Source organism: Chiloscyllium plagiosum, unplaced genomic scaffold, assembly GCF_037043375.1.
Source record: "Chiloscyllium plagiosum isolate Xiang-an unplaced genomic scaffold, Cpla_swu_hap1 HiC_scaffold_24, whole genome shotgun sequence".
Lineage (NCBI taxonomy): Eukaryota > Metazoa > Chordata > Chondrichthyes > Orectolobiformes > Hemiscylliidae > Chiloscyllium > Chiloscyllium plagiosum.
The window spans coordinates 62392531-62405744 of record NW_028270162.1 but is presented as its reverse complement, the minus strand read 5'-3'; the positions used below and the strand labels follow the sequence as shown (position 1 = coordinate 62405744).

Below are 13214 nucleotides of genomic sequence, written 5' to 3'. Positions count from 1 at the left end.
GTGGATTGGGATATGACACAGCCAGGATAAAACAGAACCAAAGACGGACAGGAATAAAATACTGGACAGGAGAAGATGCTTCAGGGATAGGTTAGGTGCATTGCAACAAAGGCACAAGCCATCCCAGGAATCAATTTGGTAAACCTTCATTCTCTCCACAGCCAAAACATCTTCCTTAGATAAGGAGACCAAAATTGCACACAATACTCAAGTGTGGTCTCACCATGGCCCTGCAAAATTGCAGCAAGACATTCCTGCTCCTGTACTTGATACCACTTGCTATGAAGGCCAATATGCTATCGCATTCTTTACCAGCTACTGCCCCTCAGACTTAATTTCAGCAACTTGTGTACAAGTCTTGTTCTACTTGCTGTTTTCCTAATCTTTCACTATTCAGATAAATAATCTACCTTCCCAATTTTGCAGTTAAAGTGTATGACTTCGCTTTGTCCATATTCTACCTCATCTACTATGCATTTGTCTACTCATTCAACTTGTTTAAATGACAATAAAGCATCCGCACATCCTCCTCACGGTTCATCCTCCCATCCACTTTTGTGTCATCTGCAGATTTGGGAGATTTTACATTTAGTTGCCACATTTAAATCATTTATATTATGAATTGCTGGGGTTCACAACACAGAACATCCCTGCTTTCATCAACATTTCAAGTGCTGTTTGAAAATGTTGGCTTCCAATTCACTTGCTTGTTCAATCATTTGGTGGTATTGGGCTCTTGTGATATTATGATATTCAACACCCTGCTATTGCATGTAGCATTGACAAAAATGTAAAAGAGCAAGGAAATACTAATTCAATGTGCTGCCTTCAATACAATATACATAAAGGGTTAATTGTATACTGCAATTCCCAGGCCTGTTCAGGGAGAAACTAGTTTCTCCTCCTACCTTGTTCTCCACAATGTAAAAGTCACGACTAATAAATTCAGTACCTTCCACTCTTCCCTATTTACCTCTAAGCATGAAGGAAACAGAGTGAACTGGACAGGAACATGTTATTGTGCCATTTAAAAAATGTTAGTTAAAGGAGGCAATATCCTAATTTCCAAAAAAAAACATACACACAGATTTCTTTCTGCTCATTTGACTGCACTGCTGGTGAAATGACTCTGGGCCTTAAACATCAGCAGGTATAGCCATACATAGCCAATTTCCAGTTTCTTTGTGTCAATTCATCGCAACCTGCACACAAGAGCAGATTTTGTGACAACGCAGAGGTGGGTGGGCTTTAAAAATGTTCACTACATGCTAATTTATAAGCACTATCTTCGCCTTTGAACACTTCCTGAAGATAGATCAGGTTGGGACAAGCAACCTGCCTCAGTTATTTTCTAATCAAATTGTTCAAGAATGTTATTACACATTTCTGAAGGAGGTAGGACTGGAATCCAGGCCTCCTGGCTTAGATTAGGGACACTACCACTGCACTACAATAGCCCTAGCAAGCTCCTTCTGATTTAAAAAAAAAATTAACCTATTTTTCTAATAAAACTGTTCAGAGATGTTATTATACACCTCTGGAGCTGGTGGGATTTTAATCCATGTCTCCCGTTCTAGCATTAGTGACACTACCACTGCACCACAATAGGACCGAACCTCCCTATAAGTAATGGGTAGCCAATTGTCAGAACTGCCAAAAGCTGGCTAGAAAATAAAGACTGTGGTTGCTCTCACAATGTCAAAGAGTGGAGCTAACCTCCTGGTAGCAGATGGTACCAATGTTTCAAACAAACTTTGAGGCCCTCATACCTGTCTGGTCACATCTATAGCCAACAGGTTACTGTGTGGAAACTTCCCTGAGGAGGGCAGCTATGAGCATTTTTTTTCACTTTGAAAGTTTTAAAAATGGATGAAAGGAGTTGTTCACAATACAGGTGCACTCTTTTTCTGTAGGTTGCAGCATCTTTCAAGCAGAAATGCCACATGAACGCACTTCAGCTTTAAACATGTACCCCCTGCCTTAATTGGATTATGACCAGTCCTTCAGGCTACTAACTGGCTAATTCATGGTAAATTGCTATCACTTGGTGTTTTTCCAAAGTGAAAGATTGTAAGATTGTTTTCATATTTAAGAAAGCATATTGTAATATTCCTGGGAAATCACTTGTTTCACATTGGGCTTTCGTGTGAAATAACAAGAATTCACTCACATAAAGAACAAGGACAATTTACAGCCCAGGAACAGGCCCTTCGGCCCTCCAAGCCTGAGCCAATCCAAATCCACTGTCTAAACGTGTCACCCAATTCCTAGGCATTTATATCCTTCTGCTCCCCACCTACTCATGCATCTGTCCAGACGCATCTTAAATGAATGTACCGTGCCTGCCTCTACTATCTCTGCTGGCAACACATTCCAGACACCCATCACACTCTGTGTAAAGTACTTGCCGCGTACTTAAACTTTTCACCTCTCACCTTGAAATACTAAGCAATATTTTTAATGTTGTTATTTTATGTATAAGCAGTACAAGGTGGTGATTTGGTGGGTTGAGGCCTTTACTATGAAAGGTTTTCTGGACACATTTCCAGTCACAGTTGACAATATCAGACTCTGGACATAGAAAGATCTGGTCTTGGCAAAACTGAAACAGCTGATGGTGATGGGGGAAACCATAGGGCTGTCATGATCAGGAATGAAACCTTTTTGGAACCAAAGAGACGAGAAGAAAGTGAGGACTGCAGATGCTGGAGATCAGAGTCGGTAAGTGTGATGCTAGAAAAGCACAGCAGGTCAGGCAACACCCCGAGAAGCAGGAGAATCAATGCTTTGGGCATAAACCCTTTGTTGGTTCAGTGGTAGAATTCTCACCTGCCACACGGAAGACCCGGGTTCAAATCCCGGCCACTGCAAGAATAACAAAAAGATGGGGTACTGGGCTAATGGTCGGATACTTGGTAGTGTGGATGAGCAGAGGGATCTTGGTGTCCATGTACACAGATCTCTGAAAGTTGCCACCCAGGTAAATAGTGCGGTGAGGAAGGCATATGGCGTACTGGCTTTTATTGGTAGAGGAATTGAGTTCCGGAGTCCTGAGGTCATGATGCAGTTGTATAAGACTCTGGTACGGCCGCATCTGGAATATTGTGTGCAGTTTTGGTCGCCATACTATAGGAAGGATGTGGAGGCATTGGAACGGGTGCAGAGGAGGTTTACCAGGATGTTGCCTGGTATGGAAGGAAAATCGTATGAGGAAAGACTGAGGCACTTGGGGCTGTTTTCACTAGAGAAAAGAAGGTTTAGGGGTGACTTGATTGAGGTGTACAAGATGATTAGGGGGTTAGATAGGGTCAGTATGAACCTTTTCCCGCGTATTGAGTCGGGTATTACAAGGGGGCATAGCTTTAAATTAAGGGGGGGTAGATATAGGACTGATGTTAGGGGTAGGTTCTTCACTCAGCGAGTCGTTAGTTCATGGAATGCCCTGCCAGTAACAGTGGTGGACTCTCCCTCTTTATGGGCATCTAAGAGGGCATTGGATAGGTATATGGAGGATAGTGGGTTAGTGTAGTTTAGGTGGGCTTGGATCGGCGCAACATCGAGGGCCCAAGGGCCTGTACTGCGCTGTATTCTTCTATGTTCTATGTTCTATGCATGGTGTTCCTTTCCAAAGAGACCAGATCACAGTAGAGGACAATGTATTATTATAGGGAGCAAGAGTGACTGTCCTGAACAAAGGTCCCCATCAGATACTGGCTGAATCCCCCAGGGTAATCCAGAGGTTTCCAAAATGAAGATGTTGATGAGAAGTTATACCTGGCAGCCAGGATTGGATTCAGACATACTCGCTTTGGAGGGGCAGTGCCCAGAGTGCCACCAGGGACAAATAATTACCAACAGTAGCTCCTCCACATTCTTGGGAATGGCCTGGATTCAGTTACACATAGACTATGCAGGTCTTTTCACAGACACAATGTTCTTAGTCACTATGGATGCCCACTCAAAGTGGCCTGATGTGAATGGAGTTCATTCATCAAACACAGGGCTAATGACAGAACTGCGTGCATCTTTTGTCATACATGGACTCCTGGAAGCGTTGGTCACTGATAATAAGCCATCGTTTACCAACAGGAAATTTGGGTATTTCCTAAAGTCGAAAGGGATAGCTCCACACGGTCCATCAACCAATGGTCCGGCAGGAAGAGCTGTCCAAAATTCTAAGGCAGGTTTAAAGAAACAGCCTAAAGTTTCATTAGATACCAAACTGTCCTGGTTCCTAATTGACTGTCAGACGAACCCTCATGCAATTACAGGGACAGCTCCAGCTGAGTTGCTAATGGGGAGAAAACGTTGCACCAGGTTAAATCTGATCTTCACGAACGTAGGTCGGAGGGTCAAATAGCATCAGGAACGCCAATGCTGGACACAAGATTTTGCAAAGTGAGAGAGACAGTTTACTTCAGGGGATGAAGTTTGGTGTAAAGACCATGGAAATGGCCCTGCATGGGTAAGAGACATGGTAGATAATTGTACACTCCAGTGATGTACAAAGTTTAGATAAGTGTGACAGTCCTGAACAAGCACACGGACTGTATGAAAGCTGCAAATTCTCTAACGATGCAGTAGCAAAACGTGCTCTGCTCATCAATAGCCTTTCCAACTGCTCCAGAACCTTCTCTGTCAAGTGTAGGTTCTCCCGTTCCATCAAACAATGAAGATACTTTGGAATCTAAGATGTTCATGTTGCCTTTGCTGCCTGAAGAAGAGAATGAATTTCTTCTGAGATGTTTCTGGCACAAGAGGCAAGATACTGTGCCTTACATGCTGTCCGTATCAGAAGCAAAGTTGGAGAAACCTGACTCAGCGTTAAAACACCGGAGGAGGAGCCACAAAAAAAAACTGCCTATGTCCTTGGACTCAAAAGGTGGGGGATAGTGATTGTAATGACTGCCAGCCAGGTGGACATCATAGACTGTGTTTCCTGATTGGGGCTGTTTATCTGGTCCAATCCTGAAGTCCTGGCTGACCAATAAGAACAGGAGTGTCAGACACCCGTTCACTCTGACAATTGGCTCTGAGGAAGCTGGATTGCTGTCAAGGATTCACTATGTATAAATAAAGGGTGACTTGGTGACGGGATACCATCCTCTGTGAAGTTATTTCATTCACAGAGAACAGGTAGATGAACACTGCAGGCATTGTAATGGAAATTCTAGCAACATTGACATTTGTACTTAGAGTCATAGAGATGTACAGCATGGAAACAGACCTTTCGGTCCAACCCGTCCATGCTGACCAGATATCCTGACCCAATCTAGTCCCACCTGCCAGCACCCGGCCCATATCCTTCCAAACCCTTCCTATTCATATACCCATCCAAATGCTTCTTAAATGCTGCAATTGTACCAGCCTCCACCATATCCTTTGGCAGCTCATTCCATACACGTATCACCCTCTGCGTGAAAAAGTTGCCCCTTAGGTCTCTTTTATATCTTTCCCCTCTCACCCTAAACCTATGCCCTCCAGTTCTGGACTCCCCGACCCCAGGGAAAAGACTTTGTCTATTTATCCTATCCATGCCCCTCTTAATTTTGTAAACCTCTATAATGTCACCCCTCAGCCTCCGATGCTCCAGGGAAAACAGCCCCAGCCTGTTCAGCCTCTCCCTGTAGCTCAGATCCTCCAACCCTGGCAACATCCTTTTAAATCTTTTCTGAATCCTGTCAAGTTTCACAACATCTTTCCGATAGGAAGGAGACCAGAATCGCATGCAATATTCCAACAGTGGCCTAACCAATGTCCTGTACAGCCGCAACATGACCTCCCAACTCCTGTACTCAATACTCTGACCAATAAAGGAAAGCATACCAAACACCTTCTTCACTATCCTATCTACCTGCAACTCCACTTTCAAGGAGCTATGAACCTGTAGTCTAAAGTCTCTTTGTTCAGCAACACTCCCTATGACCTTACCATTAAGTGTATAAGTCCTGCTAACATTTGCTTTCCCAAAATGCAGCACCTCGCATTTATCTGAATTAAACTCCATCTGCCACTTCTCAGCCCATTGGCCCATCTGGTCCAGATCCTGTTGTAATCTGAGGTAACCCTCTTTGCTGTCCACTACGCCTCCAATTTTGGTGTCATCTGCAAACTTACTAACTGTACCTCTTATGCTCGCATCCAAATCATTTATGTAAACGACAATAAGTAGAGGTAAAAACAATGACTGCAGACGCTGGAAACCAGATTCTGGATTAGTGGTGCTGGAAGAGCACAGCAGTTCAGGCAGCATCTGGCCCAGCGCCGATCCTTGTGGCACTCCACTGGTCACAGGCCTCCAGTCTGAAAAACAACCCTCCACCACCACTCTCTGTCTTTTACCTTTGAGCCAGTTCTGTATCCAAATGGCTAGTTCTCCCTGTATTCCATGAGATCTAACCTTGCTAATCAGTCTCCCATGGGGAACCTTGTCGAACGCCTTACTGAAGTCCACATAGATCACATCTACTGCTCTGCCCTCATCAATCTTCTTTGTTACTTCTTCAAAAAAACTCAATCAAGTTTGTGAGACATGATTTCCCACACACAAAGCCATGTTGGTTTTGTAGATTAACTGAAGTTTCTTTGTCCTGATTCCTTCTTTTCACTTGTTTGTGGCCATCTGAGGGAGAATGAATCTTATTTTTGTCTAGCTGCTAGCTAGTTGACTTCTAGCACTTTGAATGTGAGAAGGTATTTACATGGACCATGGGGTCACTAGGGGTAGTTTGTCAACTGTGATCTTCACAGCACATGAATGCTTGAATGTAGGTTGGTACACTCCAGTAGAATGGAAACTGGCTTTTTAATCTCTGTTCTTGTGTATTTTTTCAAAGGAAAAACATAAGTAAAATGTGCCTGCAGTCTGGAACATAATTCACAGGAGGTGGCTTGCTATTGAACAGGAGTTTTCAGCTCTTCCTTGACTTCATAATCACAAGAGATCATAGTCCAGTCCATTTGAAGTTACTTTGATACTAACCACAGAATTCAGATTAATTATCCTAATTTTTGTGATGGGGAAATTGTTTGAGTCAATAATTACGGATGGGGTAATCCTTGAGAGTTTTCAGTTAATCAAGAAGAGTCAGTATGGAATCGTGACTGGTAGGATATGCCTTACAAACAGAACAGAATATTTTGAAGAGGGAATGAAGGTAGTTGACAGGGGAATATTGATGGATGTTTTTCACCTGGACATCCAGAAGGCATTTGATAAAATCCCACATTAACATGGGATGGCACAGTGGCTCAGTGGTTAGCACTGTTGCCTCACAGGTTCAATTCCAGCCTTGGGTGACTGTCTGACATTCTCCCCGTGTCTGCGTGGGTTTCCTCCAGGCGCTCAGTTTTCCTCCCACAGTCCAAAGATGTGCGGGTCAGGTGAATTAGCCATACTAAATTATCCATAGTGTTAGGTGCATTAGTCGGAGGGAAATGGGTCTGGGTGGGTTACTCTTCGGAGGGTCAGTGTGGACTGGTTGGTTGGGGGCCAAAGCGTCTGTTTCCACACTGTAGGGAATCTAATCTAATTACTGTTAGAAGCCCAAGAATTCAGGGCAAATTACCAACATGTTTGGTGATCAAGTGGCAGGCAGCAGAAAGTAGGGATAATGGGTGGGTACTCCAATTGACAGGATGTGTCCAGGGGTGTTCCACAATGATCTATATTAGGGCCTCAACTATTCACATTATTTATTTATATAACATGGCATAGGAAATCATACACCCAATCTTGCTGATGGCATGAAGTAAGGTGGTATTGCAGATAGCATAAATTACAATAGGATATTGATAGATTAAGTGAACAGACACACATATGGCACATAGAGTTCAATTTAAGCAAGCGTGAAATTATCCATTTTGTACTGAAGAAGTATAAAGTGTTATCCAGATGGAATAACCTTAAATAATAGTGGATGTCCAAAGAGACTTAGGGTTCAGGCGTAAAGATTTTTGAAATGACATGCATACATGCAGAAAATAGTCAGGAAAGCTGATGGAATACTAGCTTTTACATCTACAGGACTGGAGTACAAGGATGGAGAAGTTATGCTGCAGTTATACAAAACCTAGCACAATTCCATTTGGCATACTGTGAGCAAATCTGGGTACCACACCTCAGGAAGAACATATTGCCCATGGAATGAATATAACATAGGTTTACAATAATGATACAAAAACAAATTGCTGGAGAAACTACTTTCTCTCCACACATGCTGACAGACCTGATGAATTTCTCCAGCAGTTTCGATTTGTGTGTCAGATTTCCAGCATCTGCAGTTCGTTGTTTTTTTGCTTAAAAGAATGATACCTGGGCAAAATGTTAGGAAGCACTTTTACACACTAAGGGTGGCAGATGTTTGAAACTCTCTTTCAAAAAAATGGCAGCAGCTGCTGAATGAGTTGAGGATAGCTTTTTTTGTTAAGTGAATTTATTAATGGATATGGGCTAAAGACAGGTACATATGGAGGTAGGCCACAAATCAGCCATGATATAACTAAATGAACAGGCTTAAGGAGCTGATTGGTCTTTTCCTGATTCTATATTCCTACACAGCAACATGAAACTATTTGCTTTGCGTTATTTATTTCTGATTTAATTCAGAATCTATTCTTATCTGACGTTAATTACATACTACACCAATACCAAGATACTTACTGACATCAAAAGCAGCTTTAAGGGCCTGAATGTCTGTTGCAACTCCCGAAACTCGATAAATGCCAATTTCCTCCATTCCGCGTCTCTCAATCTCTTCCACACATTGTCGCACTATGTAAGGCACCTTAGATCTTTCCCGCCTGTAAAGGAAAAAGTGCCTTAACATGAATGGTATTCAGTTCTTAGACCTACATCATATACTCCATAACATTTTCTCCAATACAAGAACTGTTTTTATGTAATTTTCAGAAAAAGCACCTGAAATATACACTTTCTAAAGTTCCTTTCTGTCATGTTTTCTGCATTGCACACCACTGTTGCCCAAAGTTTGTGGGAAGGCTAGATTTGCTTAGACTAGGTGTTCAATATTTAGATACTAATCCATATCATCCTGTAGCTATATTTCTCTAATAGCTACTAGAAAATATTTATGCAGTTCTACTTGTACTCGTTTGTTTCAATCTGAATGTTATATGCCTTTGGTTTTATTCTATTGCTCTCTTTGTAATTTCTAATCTTATGTGTTGGTTGACTCTTCTGATTCATATTCTCCATCCCTTCCTGTCACAGTCTGATTTCCCATCCCTGTGTTAATAACTTGCTCTTCTGGGGAAGGTGGGACCTGTGCACGAAGGACGGGTTGCAGCTGAACTGGAGGGGCACAAATGTCCTGAGTGGTAGATTTGTTCATGTGGTTTGGGAGGGTTTAAACTGGTTTGGCAAGAGGGTGGGAACTACAGCTACATATCTGAGAGGGGGGTAGTTGTGGATGGGACAGTGACAGAATGTAGTGAATCTATCAGGAAGGTTTTTCATGTGATGAAACAAAAGGAGTGGTTTAAGTGTGATGAACTTAGAGCATGGATCAGTACTTGGGACAATGATGTAGCCATAACGGAGACGTGGGTTTCACAGGGGCAGGAATGGTTGCTAGATGTTCCATGGTTTAGAACGTTTTAAAAAGAACAGGGAGGGTGGAAAAAGAGGGGGTGTAGCATTGCTAATCAGAGAGTTCATCACAGCTACAGAAATGAAGGTTGTCGAGGAAGGTTTGTCTACTGAGTCAGTATGGATGGAAGTTAGGAACAGCAAGGGAACAGTCACCGCATTGGGGGTTTTCTACAGACCCCCTAATAGCAGAAGGGAGATTGAAGAACTCATAGGGCGGCAGATTTTAGAAAAATGCAGATAAGACCATAAGACATAGGAGCGGAAGTAAGGCCATTCGGCCCATCGAGTCCACTCCGCCATTCAATCATGGCTGTAGCAGGGTTGTTGTAATGGGTGACTTCAACTTTCCCAATATTAACTGGAATCTCCTTAGTGCGGATGGCTTGGATGGGGCCATTTTTGTCAGGTGTGTTCAGTAGGGTTTCCTTACTTAGACAGGCCAAAGAGGGGAGAGGCCATTTTGGATTTGGTGCTCAGCAATGAGCCAAGACAGGTGTCCGAACTCGCAGTGGGAGATCACTTTGGTGACAGTGACCAAAACTGCCTCACATTTACCACAGCCTTGGAGAGGGAAAGGAACAGTTACCAAGGGAAGATATTTAATTGGGGAGAAAGAAATTATGATGCTATTTGGCAAAAGTTAGGAAGTACAGATTGGGAGCAATTTTTCCACAGAAAGGGCACAACAGACATGTGGAGACTGTTTAAGGAGCAGTTGTTGCGAGTGATGCACAAATTTGTTCCTCTGAGACAAGCAAGAAGGGATAAGCTTAAGGAGCCTTAGATAACAAGAACACAGGAGCTTCTCGTCAAAAGGAAGAAGGCAGCAAGGTGGAGGTAGCAAGGATCTATTGGACCGAGGAGAGCAAGGAAGGGGCACAAAAAAAGCTTGGCAGGAAGGATTAGGGAGAACCCAAAGGCATTTTACTCATACGTGAGGAATAAGAGAATGATCAGGGAGAAGTTAGGGCTGGTCAGGGATAGTGTAGGGAACTTTTGTGTGGAGTCTGAGCAGATAGCGATGGCCCTAAATGAGTTTTTTGCTTCGGTTTTCACTAAGGAAAGGGACCTTGTTGTGAATGAGAACTTGGAGGAACTGGGAAACAGGTTTGAACAGATCAAGATTGATGAAATTGATTTGCTGGAAATTTTGGCAAACAAGAAGATTGATAAGTCCCGAGGGCCAGACCAGGTTTGTCCTAGGTTCCTCCGGGAAGCGAGAAAGGAGGTTGCTAAGCCGCTGGCGAAGATCTTTGCTTCCTCACTTTCCACTGGAGTCATACTGGAGGACGGGAGGGAGGCGAATGTTCCTCTTATCGAGAAGGGGAATAAGGAAATCCCTGGCAATTACAGACCAGTCAGTCTTACGTCTGTGGCCAGCAAGGTTTTGGAAAGAATTCTGAGGGATAGGATTTATGATTATTTGGAAAAGCGTAGCGTGATTAAAGGCAGTCAGCATGGCTTTGTGTGGGGCAGGTCATGCCTTACAAATCTTACTGAGTTCTTTGAGGGGGTGATGAGACAGTTCGACAAAGGTCGAGCAGTGGATGTGGTGTATATGATTAGATTAGATTAGATTACTTACAGTGTGGAAACAGGCCCTTCGGCCCAACAAGTCCACACCGACCCGCCGAAGCCCACCCATCCAGACCCATTCCTCTACATATATCCCTGCACCTAACACTACGGGCAATTTAGCATAGCCAATTCACCTAACCTGCACATCTTTGGACTGTGGGAGGAAACCGGAGCACCCGGAGGAAACCCACGCAGACACGGGGAGAATATGCAAACTCCACACAGAGAGTCGCCTGAGGCGGGAATTGAACCCGGGTCTCTGGCGCTGTGAGGCAGCAGTGCTAACCATATTGTGCCGCCCACCAATATGGACTTGAGCAAAGCTGATTACGTTCCCCATGGTAGGCTTATTCATAAAGTCAGGAGGTATGGGATACAGGGAAATTTGGCTGTCTGGATTCAGAATTGGTTAGCTGACAGAAGGCAGAGTGGTTTTGGATGGAAAGTATTCTGCCTCGAGGTGAGTGGTGTCCTGCAGGGCTCTGTTCTTGGGCCTCTGCTCTTTATATTTTTTATCAATGACTTGGATGAGGAGGTTGAGGGGTGGGTTAGTAAATTTGCCGATGACAGAAAGGTTGATAGTATCGAAAGCTATTGCAGGCTACAGCGCGACATAGATAGGATGCAGAGCTGGGCCGAGAAATGGCAGATGGAGTTCAAACTGGATAAATGAGAAGTGATGCATTTTGAAAGGTCGAACTTGAATGCTGAACATAGGATTAGAGACAGGATTCTTGGCAGTGTGGAGGAACAGAGGGAACTTGGTATTCAAGTGCATTGATCCCTCAAATTTGCCACCCTAGCGGATAGGGTTGTTAAAAAAGCATATGGTGACCTGATTGAGTATACAAGGTAATGAGAGGCATGGATAGAGTCAATAGCCAGAAACCTTTCCCCAGGGCAGGACTGACTGGGATGAGGGGTCATAGTTTTAAGATATTAGGAGGAAGGTATAGAAGAGACGTTAGAGGTAGGTTCTTTATGCAGAGAGTTATGAATGCATGAAATGCGTTGCCAGCGGTGGTGGCGGAATCAGTCATTAGGGACATTTAAGCGACTGCTGGACATGCACATGGACTGCAGTGAATTGAGGGGTTAGGTTATTTTATTTTAGATTAGGAATAATCCTCGGCACAACATCGTGGGCCAAAGAGCCTGCTCTGTGCTGTATTTTTCTATGTTCTATAGACTTCATTCTACTCATTGATTTCCTACAACTTCCCAAAACTGTTCAGTTGACCTCAGTTTTTGGTTAAAGCCCTCTCTAAATCTCTCGTTATATAGTTGGCTCGAACCCCTGTCCCAGCATAATTCAGTTGAAGATGTCCCATTGATCCAGATTCATTTCCCCAATGCTGATACTAATGTCCCATACTACTCTATGTGCACTTGTGCCAGAAAACAAGCAGATCTTTAAGATTCTGCTTCTCAATTAATAAGGGTACATATATCCTGAAACTGACTAGGCAGAACCTCCCTCTTTGTCCTGCCTATGTTGTTAGTACACACATAACCACAATGACTGGATCTTCCCCGTCCCGCTGCAAATTACTCTGCAGCCATGAATCATGGCAGCAGGTATGCAACATAGTTGTGTGAATTTGCACACTTTGTTATAAAAAAAGAGTCAGTCCCCAACACCCCCCCAACCCCACCCATACTCTCCCTTACTAGCACTAAATTCCTCCTTCATTCCTATTCTTGAATGGTTTCTTGTACTACAGTGCCATGGTCAGTTAGCTCAGCTGCAGCTCTCACTCTCATCTAGATTAGCTGAAAAAACCTCAAACGTATTGGACAGTAATGAAATCTGAGGCTCCTGTGCCCCTGTCCTTTGCTGCCTCACTCACAGTCACACTCTCCAAATCTGATGCCCCAGCTCTAAGTGTAACTGCTTCCCAGTTCAAAGAATTCAGGTAACATTCCCCTTCCCTGGTGTATCACAATGTCTGACTTCAGCTTCCAGCTCAAATTCTGAACCAAAGCTTCTAACACTACATCTCACCTAGTAGAAGATGCAACA

At 43.5% G+C, this 13214-nt stretch overlaps 1 protein-coding gene across 3 annotated transcripts in view; it reads right to left on the bottom strand.

Moving 5' to 3' along the window:
* The window catches only part of LOC122562879 (breakpoint cluster region protein), a 487786-nt gene that overhangs the window by 46124 nt on the left and 428448 nt on the right, over positions 1 to 13214 (bottom strand). For 2 of the 3 annotated variants that reach the window (XM_043716188.2, XM_043716189.2), the window contains one exon: positions 8663 to 8802. In XM_043716188.2, coding sequence (XP_043572123.2) covers positions 8663 to 8802 — 140 coding nt within the window. The remainder of the gene's footprint in view (positions 1 to 8662; positions 8803 to 13214) is intronic. The other variant, XR_015761290.1, reaches the window with a different exon arrangement.